At 41.2% G+C, this 18,026-nt stretch overlaps 1 protein-coding gene across 5 annotated transcripts in view; it reads right to left on the minus strand.

Moving 5' to 3' along the window:
• ttk (ttk protein kinase) overlaps positions 1–16,879 on the minus strand; it is a 51,336-nt gene extending 34,457 nt beyond the window's left edge. For all 5 annotated transcript variants that reach the window (XM_061820586.1, XM_061820585.1, XM_061820583.1 and 2 more), the window contains exons 1-8: positions 16,760–16,879; positions 10,802–10,889; positions 10,500–10,725; positions 8,871–8,977; positions 8,653–8,796; positions 2,100–2,214; positions 1,948–2,014; positions 1,733–1,848 (exon numbers count right to left, since the gene is read on the minus strand). In XM_061820586.1, coding sequence (XP_061676570.1) covers positions 1,733–1,848; positions 1,948–2,014; positions 2,100–2,214; positions 8,653–8,796; positions 8,871–8,977; positions 10,500–10,725; positions 10,802–10,889 — 863 coding nt within the window. In that variant the 5' untranslated portion in view covers positions 16,760–16,879. The remainder of the gene's footprint in view (positions 1–1,732; positions 1,849–1,947; positions 2,015–2,099; positions 2,215–8,652; positions 8,797–8,870; positions 8,978–10,499; positions 10,726–10,801; positions 10,890–16,759) is intronic.
• Between the last annotated feature and the right edge of the window lie 1,147 nt (positions 16,880–18,026).

An 18,026-nucleotide genomic window follows, 5' to 3' on the forward strand; every position in this document is an offset into this window, starting at 1 on the left:
TTAAGAACAAAGGGGATGTTCAGAGCTGTGGGAACTATAGAGGAATAAAGTTGATGAGCCACACAATGAAGTTATGGGAAAGAGTAGTGGAGGCTAGACTCAGGACAGAAGTAAGTATCTGCGAGCAACAGTATGGTTTCATGCCTAGAAAGAGTACCACAGATGCATTATTTGCCTTGAGGATGCTCGTGGAAAAGTACAGAGAAGGTCAGAAGGAGCTACATTGTGTCTTTGTGGATCTAGAGAAAGCCTATGACAGAGTACCAAGAGAGGAACTGTGGTACTGCATGCGTAAGTCTGGTGTGGCAGAGAAGTATGTTAAAATAGTACAGGACATGTATGATGGTAGCAGAACAATGGTGAGGTGTGCCTTAGGTGTGACAGAGGAATTTAAGGTGGAGGTGGGACTGCATCAGGGATCAGCTCTGAGCCCCTTCCTATTTGCAGTGGTAATGGATAGGCTGACAGATGAGGTTAGACTGGAATCCCCTTGGACCATGATGTTCGCAGATGATATTGTCATATGCAGTGAAAGCAGGGAGCATGCAGAGGAACAATTGGAAAGATGGAGACATGCACTGGAAAGGAGAGGAATGAAGATTAGCCGAAGTAAAACAGAATATATGTGCGTGAATGAGAAAAGTAGAGGGGGAAGAGTGAGGCTACAGGGAGAAGAGATAGCGAGGGTGGACAACTTCAAATACTTGGGGTCAACAATACAGAGCAATGGAGAGTGTGGTCAGGAAGTGAAGAAACGGGTCCAAGCAGGTTGGAACAGCTGGCGAAAGGTGTCTGGTGTGTTATGTGACAGAAGAGTGTCTGCTAGGATGAAGGGCAAAGTTTACAAAACAGTGGTGAGGCCGGCCATGATGTACGGATTAGAGACGGTGGCACTGAAGAGACAACAGGAAGCAGAACTGGAGGTGGCAGAAATGAAGATGTTGAGGTTCTCGCTCGGAGTGACCAGGTTGGATAGGATTAGAAATGAGCTCATTCGAGGGACGGCCAAAGCTGGATGTTTTGGAGACAAGATTCGAGAGAGCAGACTTCGATGGTTTGGACATGTTCAGAGGCGAGAGAGTGAGTATATTGGTAGAAGGATGCTGAGGATGGAGCTCCCAGGCAAAAGAGCGAGAGGAAGACCAAAGAGAAGGTTTATGGATGTGGTGAGGGAAGACATGAGGGCAGTTGGGGTTAGAGAGGAAGATGCAGGAGATAGGCTAAGATGGCAAAAGATGACACGCTGTGGCGACCCCTAACGGGACAAGCCGAAAGGAAAAGAAGAAGAAGAAGAAGAAAATTGACCTAATTTTCGAACGCAGAGCTAAACACTAGCCCAGTGACAACAGCGGTGCAGAGGCATATACTTTCGAGGATGAGGCTCTCACCCATCATATTAATACCAAGCACTCATTCAATGTCGTGGCCATTCAGCAGAATTGACATTTCCTCATTCATTTAAACCTGACCCAATACTACAAGTGAAACATGCAACTGGACATCAAACTTAGCCCACCACTAGGAACAAAATGCGTCTTTCCTGACGTGCAATGAGTTTTGTGTCACTTGGGCCACAGTATGTCTGCCATCTGGCAGCTCTATTGAACAGCAGTGGTTAACCGGAAGGGAGCCTTCATTGAACCTCAACATTTTGGTCATGATGCCATTTCTTATTTTCCATTTATGTGCATTTTAGGTTGCATTAAAAGTAGTTTTCCTTGAGAGAAATTACCTGAACAAAGTCTGTATGACTGATCCATCACTGCTGTTTGATGGGCTCCCATCAAAGTTACATGGAAAACCATCCTTTTCTGGGACGGACAAAAGAGCATTGGGAACTCTGCCTGGCTGGAATGCATTTTTTTTAAACAAGGAAAAAGAAGGGGAAAAAAAACAGATTACAACCACAAAATAAGTTAAATAATCAAGATGAACGGGGGGGCTCACCAAAGTCTTGCATCGAGATGCAGATCTCCAGTTCAGCTGCTGGTCATCTGAACTGAGAAGTTCGCTTCTAGGAGGACAAGGAGAGGGGGGGTAACATGTTTTACAAAATGAAAAAAAGCAGTTTTAAAGTTGGAAGCAGTTGTTTGCCTTACCCTAAATTGAAAATGCTTGACAGATGCAATGAACCACTCCCATCTGATTTCCTCTTATCAGTCTGGATCTCTGAGCTTATTATGAAATCATCATGTGCAGTACTGTTTAAAAATACTGTGAAAAATACAATGACAATGAAGAACATTCATGTCATATATAATTCAAGGTTGAAAGGTTTTAAAACAATAAAGACAAAGACCATACTTCTACACAAAGTAATACAGCAGCCTCTCACACTGACCTACATGATTTGGACAAATACAAATGCATGCTGCCAATGTGAATGCAGTATACATGAACGATTTCTACAAATGCAGGAAACTAAGCACAAGACTGCCATACTTGGGTATTTATGTTTCTTTAAAAAAAAATGCAAATGTGTGATCATTAGGGGTGCAACAATACAAAAAATTCAGTGTAATATACAGTGAAGATAATAAGTATTTGAACTCCCTGCAATATTGCAAGTTCTTCCACTTAGAAATCATGACGGTCAATCTGAATTGGAGTGGAGCCCCATGCAAGATATCACCTTGTGGGGTCTCAATGGTCCTTAGAAAGGTGAGGAATCAGCCCAGGACTACATAACAGGACTTGGTCAATGACCTGAAAAGAGCTGGGACCACCGTTTCTAACGTGACTGTTGGTAAAACACTAAGACATCATGGTTTGAAATCGTTCATGGCACGGAAGGTTCCCCTGGTTAAACTAGCACATGTCAAGGCCCATCTTAAGTTGGCCAATGACCATTTGGATGATACAGAGGAGTCATGGGAGAAAGTTTTGTAGTCAGATGAGACCAAAATGGAACTTTTGGGTCATAATTCCACTCACCGTGTTTGGAGGAAGACGAATAGTGAGTTCCATCCCAAAAACACCATCCCTGCTGTGAAGGTGGTAGCATCATGCTATGGGGGTGTTTTTCTGCATATGGGACAGGACGACTGGACTGTATTAAAGAGAGGATGACCGCGGCCATGTATTGTGAGATTTTGGGGAACAACCTCTTTCCCTCAGTCAGAGCATTGAAGATGGGTCGTGGCTGGGTCTTTCAACATGACAATAACCCGAAACACACAGCCAGGAAAGCCAAGGAGTGACTCCGTAAGAACTATATCAAGCTTCTGCCGTGGCCTAGCCAGTCTTCAGACCTAAACCCAATAGAAAATCTTTGGGGGGAAACTCCGTGTTTCTCAGCGACAGCCCAGAAACCTGTCGTATCTAGAGCCTATCTGTGTGGAGGAGTGGGCCAAAATCCCTCCTGCAGTGTGTGCAAACCTGGTGACACAGTTGAAGCCAGAAGTTATATATCAGAATAAAGCTCTCCATTTTCAGGTCCGTCAGGATCACCCAAATTATCCATCCATATTCTGAGCTGCTGAGGGTCACAGGAGTGCTACAGCCTACCCGTGCTATCGTCGGCCAGGAGGGGGGATACACACTGAACTGTTTGCTAGACCAGTGGTCCCCACCCACCAGGCCGCAGACCGGTACCGGTCCATGGATCAATTAGTACCCGGCCGCTGAAGAAATAATTCATTAGTTCTGTTGTATTCATTATCCAAGTCTGAACAATCTTTTATTTAGAAAATTGACTGAATTCACTTGGTTACATCTCGGTCACTTCAGCACCAAATTTACCCGCACAAACTAGCAAAGTGAGTCAAAATAAAACATCTTTGGAAAGTTTCTTTTTGAAGGGGAAAGGGCTCAGTGAAGAGCCTACAACTTCCAAGAAAATAAAGTTATTGACAACATCAAAGTACACGCCCTTACTTGCACCTTTTAGAGGAGCTATGTGAGGAGATGTATTGAAATAAGGACTTATCTAGAGGGAAATCACTCGCAAGTGTGTTTGAATTACGAGAGCCGCTGCAAAGAATTCTTTCAGAAAAGAAGTCGCCACTGGCAACACATTTCAGTGACGATGGATGGGTTGCAAAACTGGCTTGTTTGTGCGACATATTCAGCCCGCTGAATGAATCCAATTCGACACTTCGGGGAAAAATAACAACAGTCTTCAAGGCAAGTAGTTGAATTTAAAGCCAAACTGGATTTGTGGGGACGGCATATTTGACATGTTTCTATAGCGCAGATTTTGTGTGAGACTGCAGTCCTTCATTCTCCCAGCTGGTGCACGATCACCTGTCTTTGCTACTAAAAGAGTTTGAGCGCTCATTCCCAACCAAAAAGGACCCATGAATTTCCAAGCGATGGATCTGCGACCCATTTATCAACAAACCAGGTGAATCCAGCATATCTGTGCAACAAGATCAACTGCTGGAGATCGCAAACGACAATGCCTTTTAAAGTATTTTGGAGACAACAACTCTGCCAATGATCTGGATTAAAGTCATCACAGGATACCCAGAAGATCGCCACCAAAGCACTGAAAACCCTGTTGGCATTTCCGAAATCCTATCTGTGTGAAGCGGGAGTGACAGCAATCAAAACAAAACAACGGAATAAATTGGACATAAGCAACACACTTCGGGTGTCATTGTCTCCCATTACACACAGATGGGACCATCTTGTTGCAGAAAAACAAGCTCAGGTGTTACTGTTATGACGAGTTCAAATTTTCATACACTTGATTCATTTTTGTGGCATACCTCTATCTTATTTTGAAGGAGTGTTTAAATGTTACTATAGCAACCAGTCAGAGAGCATTAGGGCTGTGGTCGCCAACAGTGAGGTGAGCCAAAAAGGAGAGATGGTTCAAACTGGCAAATTTATGCTATGTGTAGCTTTTTTAAAATAATATATATTTATGGAGTGTTTAATAAATAAAATAAATTGAACTGTTGTGTAGGTATGTTTAGATAAAGAAAAATGTGGAATTGCTGGTTCTTGTTCTTTATTTTTCCATGTTTTTTTATTTTGTTTCATTATTATTTTATTTTTCCTAATCATGTTTATTATATTTGATTTTCAATACAAACGATATTCAATACACAATCTACGTAACGCCCCACCCCCCACCACGGTTCGCAGTAAAAATTGTCAATCATTGTCAATCAATGTTGGGGACCACTGTGCTAGACAATCACAGAAACAACCAAACATTTGCACTCACAATCATACCTATAGGCAATTTAGAGATTCCAATTAATGCATGATTTGGGGTGTGGGATGAAATCAGAGTGGCCAGAGAAAACCCACGCAGGCATGGGGAGAACAGGCAAATTATTACATGGTGTGAAAATGTTAGGGTCGGTCGGGAAATCAGAGTCACAAACTTTTTTCCCCCCCACACGCTTTCAACCCTGCGGCTTATGCGGTGATGCATCTAATTTGGTGGAATATATGTGCCGAGGAAGTGGCTTTTACCGGTATGTTTGTTTTAAACCAGCCCTGTTAGCGCTGCGCTAGCATTAGCGCTGTGCTAGGGTGTTGCTGCTGTGTTACTGACGTGTCTCACTTATTAATATGTTATTTTGTGTTCTGACTGAGTTGTGTAAATAAACAGAACAGGTTACTGAAAAGTGGCATCAATCTCAGGTAATTCTAAGCAAAAATACTCCCATTTATCAGGCTTTAAATGTGTCCATATCACATAGCTCTATTTAGAACAACAGGTCTGTGATATACTGAGATGAAAGTGTACTTTCTGAAAAATCTTGAAAATACAACTGCGAGCATTATATTGTAGATTTTTGAAAAAATGAACGGCTGTAGTGCATTCTGGCGATATCTGTGAACAAATTTCGGACAAAAATTCAAAGTAAAATTTCTAGGTCCTGACCCAAAAAAAATTTTAAAAAATGGGCAAATGTTCCCCAAGGGTTAAGCCGAGATTTTTTTGTCCCCCATCCCCTTATCACTGGATAGTAAAAATCACATTTGTCATTGAATATGCTTAAATTATTCAATCTTATCTCAAGACAAATGAATTAAGTGAACTATTCAGTAAAAAGGCATCTAAAATTGTCCTTTCCCCCACATTATACATATTATAGTATGGATATAGAATTGTGTTTGTTTCTTTCGGCTTGTCCCTTTCGGGGTCGCCACAGCGTGTCAACTCAGATGAACGCATATATATGTTTGGCACAATTTTTACGCCGGATGCCCTTCCCGATAGACGAAAATATATCTACAATTTCTACACCGTACAGCAAAACATGTTAAAGAAGTTGATCTGTAGTAATTATTATAATGTTGAAGTCTCAAACTTGTTACGTCGCGTTGCACTGATACACCCGACCAGATTGCTCACTATCTTAGATATAGATCGAGTAATACTAACAGTATAATGAGTTGCCTATATATATCAATATTTTGAGATATATATAGATAAACCAACTTACCAGGTTTGTTGACCTTTCTAATGTAGTCGGACAAAAAAAAAAAAAAAAAAAAAAAAAAAAAAAAAAAAAAAAACTCTGTTCAACTCCTTTTCCTCAAGTCATGAACACTTGAACGTGTTCCTAACACTTGCGTCTTTTGCACGTATGTCTACCTGTTTGAACATTGCGCAGGGGCTGTACCTGGCTGATCACACATGAATTAGTTTGTACAAAACGCTATTCAAATAGTCGCCATTCAATGATTAATCTGCCTTTTGTGTGCACACGTGCACCCTTTGTGGCTTTCATTCTCGCCAAAATTTAAAAATCTCTGAGATAAAGCGAGGTCATGAGAATGCGAGGGGAGGGGCGTTGCTCATACTAGTATTAGTGCCTCAACATGGCTACGCTCGTGAAAGCAAAACAAAAACTCAAACACATGTTCATTCAGTGTTGTCAACTAATATCCGGATTAATTTTAGGCAAATTTTTCTCAATTTTCCGGAGGAATTTTCATGAAAATTTGACAATCTGGAATTCCGGGAAAATCCGGAGGACTTTTATCACTGGATATACTATTTTGTGAGAATATTTAAAGCAAAAACAAATGAAAAAAAGGTTTCTGAGACAGCTACACTTGGCACATTTTCAGATGTGGAGTTTGAATGCTGAATTCTAGCGTAGAGTGCTTTTTGTTTTTGTCTTATTCAACTTGTTTTTTTAATCAGGGTGATGTTGACTTAAGTATGTGTTGTCATGCATCCTGTGTTTTGGCCCCGTCACACCATGATGTTCTGGTCAGCGTTCTATAGAGTTTGAGGAAACATTGGTAGTCGCCCATGGTCGACGGGATATCGCCAGAAGAACGCTAGTGAACGTCAATGATCGCCGGGAATCGGCGGAGAACGCCGGTCCAGAAAAAAACTATGAACATGCACACAATTTCTCACCGAGACCAGTGTTCATCAACATTTAATTTTAAACGGTGCAGAACGTTCAAGAATGTTCGCGGAGCGTTTTACTAAGGTTCGCCGAGAGTTGCACGCACTTAGCTATCGTTAGTCAGTCGTAACTCGAGCTTTACTTGGTTGTAACTTAATCGTTTGCTTTGCAGTGAACGACTCAGTGGTGACCTATCAACGACCACTGAACAATCCCCTAGCACACACAGCGTGTAACTAAAGTCAAACAAACGTCCTTTGGCGTCCATTGAGCGTCATTCTTGCGTTTCCCGAACATCCATGCATATGGGTATATAAACCGATGCTTTGCATTCTTACTTGCAGCACTAGTTGCTGAAGTCCCCGCCCCACCTTTTTTTTGTCTAGGCGGCATGATGCTGACTGTTCAAACTCCCGAGAACAACTGGAGTATGAAATTTCCAACGTTTTCGTTCCCTTTCCACTGTAAAAATTACATGCCAGCAAAACGCTATTCTGTCGTTATTCACCCGTTTAGTCACACGCTCAACACGCTCGTCTAACATTGACAAATTCGTCGCGCGCCAGTGACACGTTAGTACACGCTAATGGTTTTTAGGGGTATCTTATTTGGTCGCTGGTACACGCTTCTCGTGCGTTAGACACGCGTTAGTCATGCATTAGACACACGTTAATCAAACGCCAGATGTGTCATCCTCATTTGAGAATGCTGAAAAAAATAGAACGATTGAAATGTTCAGAGGACGTTGACCAGAACGTCATGGTGTGACGGGGCCATTTCCATCAATGTAGTTGCATTCTGTGATACTTGTGACATACTATTGTACTTTTGTCTGTGACTATGCTTGCCTTCATGGTCATACTTCATACAAAAACCAGGTTAGTTCCAAACACCACATCTGAAGGATGGAGATTTGATTTCAGGTACACTCGAGGAATTTGTCATGGTGCAAAGGCTCCCTTCGCATGTAGCTTCTGTCTAAACAGCTTGGCCTAAAAGAATGTGGAAGGATCAGTTTAGTGGATCCTCACAATCACAAGTCTATATAAATGTATATTGCTCGATATCCTGTAATTCATAAGATCAGAAACCTCTATTGAATGGTTTGACAGATACACGTATTGTTGCAACCCTAGTGATTATGCATTACAATATACAAACAATTTCATGATACATTTCCATTTTTAGATGTATAGTACAGAGAAAATGGACGGACTTCTACGAACTCCCTTAAACACGGTATTCTTGGTTCAAATAGCTGTAAAATTACTTTTGATGGCTAGCTCAGTAAACTAATTAAGATAAAAGATCATATTCTTACATGGGTCATTTTCCTTGTCGTCTGAAGGAAAAACACGATTTTCCTCTGCTTGCAACCTCTGCAAGGCAGTCTCGAGCAGTTCCTTTGGTTCAGCACCCAGTTTAATTGCATTATCCAGTATATACATGCATTTCTTTGTTTTGCCTGACAATTAATAATAAGAAGAATAATAAGCACATAAGATATCGTATTAATTTAGATTATGAAAATGTTCGTACCTTGAGAATGTGCAAACTCTGCATGCGCAATGTGGACAAATGCAAAGTTATGGCAATGAGATCGTGCCACATCAAAATTGGCCTCAGCTTCATGGACATCTTCAATTCTACCACAAAAAAAAATAAAAACAGATGAAAATACCAATGCAGAACTGATATGCACATAATTAAAGGTGAAAGTGGACTTTTGTGAAAATTCCTGAAAATACACATGCGACCACTAGGGGGGTTCAGGGGCATATTTTATATATATATATATATATATATATATATATATATATATTATATATATACATACACACACACACACACACATACATACACACACAGTCACTCACATTTGAAAAATGTACGGTTGTGGTCAGTCATGCTCCCAGATAAAGTTGCGTGTGTGATTACGGATGGCCTTAAAATAACTTACTGGATTAATATAACATAACTGTAAATTAAAAACAAAATAAATACATAACTAAAATAGAAAATTAAAATATAAAACTCAGAAATGATCATTTCCAATTTCAACTGATATTAGTATAACATGATATAAAACGGTATTTAAAATTTTTCATCAATAAAAATTCTTCATCTGACAAACTATCTGAACAAAAGTTAAATGCACTGGCCTGTCAAGGAATAAACACGAACGGTCTGTACTCACAATGTTTTGAAAATACTGAAAGTTTAGTTCAACATAATTGGCGTTCGTGGCAACAAGCTAGCAATACATTGGAACAAACATTCCTGTCGGCAATTGTGACATATTGTGGGGTGGGGCCGGGGTGGGGGACACGCACCAAGTGACTGCCGTAAATAGGAGGCCAGCTTGCTAGAACGCGCGTTTATGTGCATGCGCTCGAGGTGTTGGCCATACCTGATTAAAGCGACGAGGTGGATGATAGTCTGTTTTTTGTTTATTTTTTACCCCATCACACTTCCTCGCGATGGACGCATTGAGCACCCCTGGTGCAATTGAATTTCCTTTGACATGCCTCATGATGTTGATGACTGTCGAGGTAAATGCACTCGCATTATGTGAAGCATTCTGAACATGCGTTTTCGTACTTGCTCCGTACATGCTTAGTAGGGTTAACTTGCATTTCCAGTTTCTGGGTGAATGCCGGTTGTTTTGGAGCAGACTTGTGTAGTCAACGTTTATGAAATAAACAAGTAAATTAATGTCAAGACCACACAAAATAAGCAACGTCTTGAGAGAATGCGAGGGAAGGGGCGTTACTGTTACTAGTGTTCGTGCCTCAACATGCCGACGCTCATGAAAACAAAACAAGGAACTCAAACGCATGTTTGTTCAATGTTGCCAACTAATATCCGGAATAATTTTAGGCAATTTTTCATGAAAATATGACAATCTGGAATTCCGGGAAAATCCGGAGGACTTTCATCACTGGACATAATAACATCACCCAAATACATACAGAAAAGAAATGGGTTAACATTGGTTTTATCATTTTTATAAATAGTAGAATAAACTACATCAAGTAGTGGGAATGGTGGTACTAGCAGTGGTACTGACAAGATGGGAAAAGTATTAAAGTATTCCAAAACATTTATCTTAAAAGTAAAAAGTATTATAAGTAGTAACACGAGTTACTGTATATCAAGGTCACTCACGCTTTCAACTCTGCAAATCTGACCAACATCCTGGCATAGCTCTCATTTTGACAGTGTAATCCGAGTGGCATATTTGAGAACACTCTGGTATAAAAACTGATGAGCTGGGTGAGATGGTTGGGATTTGAGTGAGGGTCCCTTTTATGCTCCAGATCTATCATGTATGACAGACAAGCTTCAGACGACGACGAGCTGATGATCTGGTTAATATTGTCAGTGTCATGATCTGCAAGAAAAATCAATACATCTGATTAAACATAAGCCTAAATTTTCTCTAAGTGATTTGAAAATAATCCTAGTACCTGTATTTAGATGTTTTCTAATCTTGTTCAGCTTTTGACAAACCATGGCAAGTCTCTGCATTCTGTCCGTATGGTTGTCTTCTTCCATCTAAATAAAAGATGGCGTCTGTTCAGATTAACTCGCAAGAACACAGACACATTTCTCTATGAAGGAAAATTGTGTGGGGTGTACAAAACCAAGTGGAGTACAAGGAAAATAATTTGTAAGTTTATGAATTTCAACCATTTGGTGGCAAATAGTTACATACGTATATTACTTTGTAACATTGGGCTTTTTCAGTAATTTAATTGATCATTTGAAAAGATCTAATCTACATTTTCTTTTCATTTGGAACACATTTTACCTTTTATTTGCACTTCTGTAATTAATGATGAAAGTGCTGATAAACCTTTATCACAACCTTACCACCAATGACTTTTTTTTCCCCCAGGCTCACCAAATGATTATTCTAGACGTGGAAAGCTGTTCATTGCCAAAAAGAGAAGAGGAAAGCACATAACCTAGATTTGAGAGTGTAGGGACTTTGAATGTTGGGACGATGACACGAAAATCTCAGGAGTTGGTTGACATGATGATTAGGAGAAAAGGTAATATATTGTGCATCCAACGGAGGATTCCAAGGGAGGAGGTGGAAAGGCAGGAAGGCTAGATGGTTTTACCATGATTTACTGTAGTAAGAGAAATGGAATTGGGGGTATTTTAAAAGAGTAAGCTCAGAATGTCTTCAAGGTGACAAGAGTATCACATTGTGTGATGAGATGAAACTTGAAATTGAGGGTGTTATGTATAATACAGTCACTGTGTGGGAGTGGTCAGTCATGCCTGCAGATATAAAGTTACGGGTGTGTTCCACCAGTCCTGCCCACAGATATAAAGTTGCAGGTGTGTGTTCTGTTTGTACTTATGAATGTAGCCCTTTAAGAGCGGAGGGGGGTGGTGTCAGGTAAGCTACTCTAAACTAGTAGAAGAAGCTGAGTAGAAGCTCGTTGTTAAAGACCGTGTGCTTCCGTGTTTAAAAAAAAATAAAAAAAGACGTCAGGCTGTGGTTCACTGCGCTGGATCGGTTTTCATGTGCACAGAGTGTGCGACAAGTGTGCAATCGACTTTTCCGACCTGTCAATCACTCGTACAATAATAGCCTATCAGATACCCGCATTGTTGTAACCCTTGGCTTGACCCGCCCCTCTTGTCGTCATGTCCCACAAGCAATGCTGGTTATCGGTCGTGTGCGCTTGGAAAAGTTAATGTTACGAACAAAATGGTCCTCAGATGCGCTTGGGGAACATGCAATCCTGATGAAAGATATCCTGCTATGTTACAAGGGGCCCGGTTGACTCATTTTCCAAAGGCTAAAACACAGTTGAGGAAGTGTCTACGATCGATTAAGGCTTGAGGAAGACCGCACGTAGAACTAAATGTGGACAATATCACCAATCACAAGGCTGTATGTTCGAAGGTAAGTGAGGGAGAAGTATCTTCTCTGACTTTGATTTCATTATTATCAATGCTTTATACATTGCAGGAGAACAACTTTCACTTTATTAGTGTATAATTGACCTCCTGAATGAAGTATGTAATGTTTTAAGCCGAAGAGTCGGGGTTAGTGATACGTAAATGCGCAACGTCATGCAAGAGAAATGTCTATCTGCCTATTTGTATCACATCGGACTCTTAAAACAGAGCACTGGGTCACATTACGAGCCAAGTCAAACGAATACACACTCACTTATAAAGACTATGATATTACTCGTGATCTTTTCAAGTAAAAAGTACTTACCCTAAATTACATGCGCAGTACGATTCCACAATTTTATCCTGTTGGATTCCACAATTTTATCATGTTGGATTTCAATATGAAGTTTCTGAGGCGTCAAACTTTTTTTTTTTTTTTTCCCCCATCGATCGCCAACGTTTCCCTGTAACTCTGACATTGCGTCCTGCTTCGTCCAAAATCTTAATTCCGTGTACATATCCTTGCATGAAATAGTTCAGACCTCTCTGTAGAACTCTCTTGGACAAGTCTGATGTACTTGGCAAAAAAACATACCCCAATATTATCTGGAATACGCGATAGAGAATCCAGTTCAAACCTGTTATGTTCAGTGACCATTTTGGAAGATTGTGGGGAATGGCAACTGTAACTAAGGGGGGGGCGGAGCTGAAGATCGCCAGTCGGAAAGGTCCATTGCGCAGACTACAAGACTACACAAAGCAAGCCACATCTTTCAATATCTATGTATTTCTATTCGTAACAAATTTTACGCATGTGATTTTTCATGATCGACTGTGCAGATTTGAGAGTATAATGGCACGTGGGCACATACGCGCCCGTCAAATCACAGTTACTGATAATGGGACCAGTGACTATGCAACATAGGTAGGATTTGACCTAGTGGGGAAATAGAAATTCTGGAAGGAGCTTGACGACGCAGTTCTGAGCATCCCAGACAAAGTTGCGATTTGTCCAGATTGTAAAGGCAATGTGTCCTAAGTAAATAGGGGTGATGAAGAAGTGATGGGTGAGTATGGCAGCCAAAAAATTAAATTTAATTGACTTCATAAAAAGGATGAAAAAGGCTGGAATCAACATTTTTTCCAGAAGAGGCAGTAACAACAGAGAAGGTAGAAGCACACAAATGGATTATAGTACTTCTTATGTAGATGATGTAATCTGAAGGACATTCCAGACTATAATGTACTGTGGTTAGGCATCATAGGATGGTGGTGTGTAAAATGCCTGATGGTGGGGAGGAAGATTAAGAGGACAAAGGCGGAACAGCAACCCATGTGGTGGAAGCTGAGACAGACTGTTGTGTAGCTTTTCAGGAAGAGATGAGACCGTTTCTTGGTGGAAAGGAGGAGCTTCCAGAAGACTGCACCACTACAGCCAAGGTAATCAGAGAGACAGGCAGGAGAGTACTTATTATATCCTATGGCAGGAAAGGAGAGGTGAAAACATGGCAGTGGAAATCTACACTATAGGAAATAATACAACGATTATTAGGGACTGAGGAGAGGGGAAAGGACTACATTGAGAGGGGAGAGGAATACATTGTGATGAAACGGGGCAAAAGATAGAGGTGGCAAAGGCCAGACAAGAGGCATATGATGACATATATGCCAGGTTGGACTGGACAAAGGAGAAAAGGATCTCTACAGGTTGGCCAGATAGAGGGATACAGATTGGAAAGATGTGAAGCAGGTTAAGATGATGAAGGATAGAGATGAAAAGGAATTCACCGTCCCCGGTAGTGTGCTGGATATATGGAAAGAATAATGAGGAGTTGATGAATGAGGAAAATGAGATAGAAGGAAGACTAGAAGAGGCAAATGTGGTCACAATGGCAATAAAGAGGATGAAAATTGGAAAGTCAGATGGTCCTGATGACATTCCTGTGGAGGTATGGAAGTATCTAATAGAGGGGACTGTAGTTCTTGACAAGCTTGTTCAACAACAAAACGATGTATACAGAAGGTAGAAGCGCTACATTAAGTCTTTGTAGATTTAGATAAAGCGTATGAGAGAGTAAACAGGGAGGAACTGTGGTACTACATCCAGATGTCTGGAGTGGTAGTTTGAATAATAAAGGGCATGTAAGAGGGCAGCAGAACCGTGGCGAGGTGTGCTGTAGGTGTGACAGAGGAATTTAAGGTATAGGTGGGACTGCATCAGTCCTGAGCCCTTTCCTGTTTGTGGTGGGGATGCATCGGCTGACAAGTGAGGCTAGACTGGAATCTCCGTAGACTAAGACGCAAAAAAAAAAGTGCAGGGAGTGACCACATTGGATAAAAATAGAAATGAGTGAGTATATTGGTAGAAGTCTAAAGAGCATGAACCTGTGAAAACTAGAGGAATACCAGAGAGAAGCTTGATGGATGTAGGAAGGGAAGACATGAGGGGAATTGGTGTTAGAGAAATGGATGCAGGAGATAAGCTTGCATGAAAAAGGATGACAGCCTGGGGGACACCTAACGGGACAAGCGAAAGGAAGACGACCAAAGGATTCCTGCAGAGGAGAAGCAGGCCCAAATTGTCAATCTCCAAAGGGTTGAGCTTGCCTTTACTTGGTTTGTGCATCCTCCTGATGGACACTGCTGTATTTGTTCATAAATGCACTTGTGTTTCTCAGGAGATATCCAGACATAGTCTTCAAAACATATGCAGCCATAGAAGTCCCACCACTTTGTGTTCAGGTGAAATTAAGTAACATCAGCAGAATTTTGAAAACAGTTGCATGACATTTGATCTCCACCATCATTGCTCAAATTTTAAGTAATTAGTGATTAATTAGGTTGACAGTAAAACTAAGCCGCTTGTCACTTCACCTATCAATTAAGTGCATCTAAGGCACAGCAAGTACTACTACTACGACTTGCAAAGGATGTTTCAGGAAACCTGGTAAAAGCAGAACATACAGAATGTGTATTGGTGTGAAATAACCAACTGATACAGACATAGCCCTGGTGAAGTGTATGCTAAAATTGATGTCTATCACATTTGATATTTTAATTTAAAGAAAACTCACAGAGGTCTCTGTGGTGTTCAGACTCAGCGTAGTGAATGTACTCTTGCTTTGGTTGTCCACATGGTCAAATACATTCAAAGAGATTCTATATCATGTTCATTAATCTAGCTGTAATCATATTACACATAATTATGCAACTCCAAAATTGGGGCTAGTGAAAATGTTGAATGACTCCCAACTCTAGAAAACAACTACAGTGGCTGGTGAGCAAAAACAAAGTCAAGTCCTGATTACAATCAATCAAAACTGCTGAACAGATTGTCGGCACCACCCTTCCCACCTTTGAGGACTTGCACGCCACTCAAACTAGGTCCAGAGTGGGCAAGATCCTTTCAGACCCTCCACATCCTGGTCACCAGCACTTCCAGCTCCTTCATTCTGGTAAGCGCTACTGATCAATACAAGTCAAAACTAGTAGGCATTCAAACAGTGTTTTCCCTTCTGGTAATGAAGTCATTAAATTGTTGATCAGCGAACCTACTATTTTCTGCATTGAGCCGCTGTTGGGACACACCCTCACATCGTGCTGGTCCAATCAGTATTAGTAATATATTCTATAGACTATCGTACGATTCATCACATTAAACTACTGCCTTTTCACAATTGTCATTGCACTGTGAACCACGAATGGGTAAGGGCATTCTGTGTAAATGTAACAATGTGAGGCGTTAACGCACTCTTAATTGTTGTAAATAAAGACTCTGAATCTTGCACATCTGCGACCCTTATAAGGAATAGTTCTTATGAACTGAATTTCTCTTGTTCTTTGTTATGAATGTCGTACGAGGGCGGCACCGACTGCCAGAGACAAAGTCCTTGTGTTGTTACACACCTGGCCAATAAAGCTGATTCTGATATTCGAAATAGAATATACATAAGGATGTGGAAATGCACGATTGATTAAATTTACTTATTTGCTTTCCACAAAGGTTATTTGATAGACTTCTAAAGTCATGATTAACTTTAATTACTAATGAGCCATAAGGCAAACCCTGCTTTTTAATATGGTGCTGCTATTATCTATTTGGTTAAAAGCAAGCCTGAAGCTAACACTTGCACTTTCTTTGGGGTTATCTTGGTTGATGTCATGCATGACTAAGTTGCTGCACAGAGCAAATAGACCGGTTGGGTTTGTGGTTATTATTAAATACATTCCTTCGGTGAACACATATACTGTATAATTACTAGCCAGTTGTTCTAAAAACAAAAATACCAGCGCCGATTTGTTTTACCCAGCCCACTCCGAGTTATAACCGTCAGCAAAAGCGCTTTTCTCTACATATTTGTGTTCTTAGAGAAGCTAACGTCGGTTAGCAGGTTGCACCGCCAGAGAATATTCTGTTTATTCCGCAACCGATCGGGATACAGATGTAACCCATTTTTTATTTGTTTGTTTGGTTGTTTGTTATAAGGTTAAATATAATTGCCCACCTTGTTTATGATGACAGGACAGCTATTCTTTTTTTCACCGAAATCGGACAACACACTCGCTCTCAACTGACAGTTTTCAAAATATAACCGGTCCGACTGAGTCGCTTGTTGATTGGTTTGTTTCTTCTTCTTCGTTTTCAAGTAGTGGGATTTTTTTTTTGTTTTTTGTTTTTTTTTTTTTTGGGTGGCGGCAAGAAAGCAGGAGTGCATTATCGCCAACTACTGGTAGGGAGTGTGGATTAGGCACGCCTACAAATCAGTCTCGTTAAAATAAAAGATAAAAGTAAACTATCCATACAGGACATCATTTTCCGGATAAAAATATGCCCATATTCTAATAGCCAGAGCTATTTACTGTTGATATTTTTTGGTATATCCACTGCTTACAATCTTATTTTGTCCTTTGTCAAAAGATTTACCATTTGTCTTCAAACAGGCAGAAACGGCAGTGTCAGATTTCATTATGACAGCCTTGTTATGGATCCTACAAACCCTAACCCAATCTAACCTGAACAAACTCCAGTGTTTGTATTTTGCACAGATGTGATACATATTTTGAATAGTGATCTTGTTTCCTCTGGGAAACCACCCCTGTAAAGTGCAGCCAATCATATTGCAGCGGGGCCAATTAGGCCGAGAACTTTCATGGGATTGCCGGAGTTTTGGGAGATGTCCGCGAAAAGCGTGGTTCGCGCAAATGCAGGCTCGATTCGCCCTCCACGGGATCTCGGAGGATACCGTGCGTTATTACCACGTCGTCTCAGCCCTTGGGAGTTCAACGGCGGCCAGAGCAGTGAGTTTCATCACATCACTCCCGACCCGAGATAAATATGCTGGGCTCAAGGCTCACCTCCTCAAGTTTTTCTAGCTTTCACGGCCGATGTCTTTTGGCTATTAATGGACTGGGGGACAGCAAACCTTCCGAACACATGGAAATTATGCTAAACCTGCTGGGTGCGGAGGAGCCCAACTTCCTTTTCATGGAACTGTTTCTCAGACACATGCCGTCGCATGTTCAGACAGCGCTCGCTAACACTTTGATCACTGAACCCCGTGCCCTGGCTGAGGAGGCCGACCGTTTCTTCCTGGCCACCCAGCGCTTCTCCCCTGAGGTGCTGGCCCCGGTGCACAGTTACTCGCTCCCGGGCACAGGGGTGCCATCCAGCAGGGGCCTCATCGCCACCAACGGCCGCGTTGGCACAGGCTTGTGCTACTTCCACACCCATTTTGGCGTGAAAGCGGAGAGGTACCGTGCCCCTTTCAACTA

This window comes from Syngnathoides biaculeatus, chromosome 5 (genome assembly GCF_019802595.1).
Source record: "Syngnathoides biaculeatus isolate LvHL_M chromosome 5, ASM1980259v1, whole genome shotgun sequence".
Taxonomy (NCBI): domain Eukaryota; kingdom Metazoa; phylum Chordata; class Actinopteri; order Syngnathiformes; family Syngnathidae; genus Syngnathoides; species Syngnathoides biaculeatus.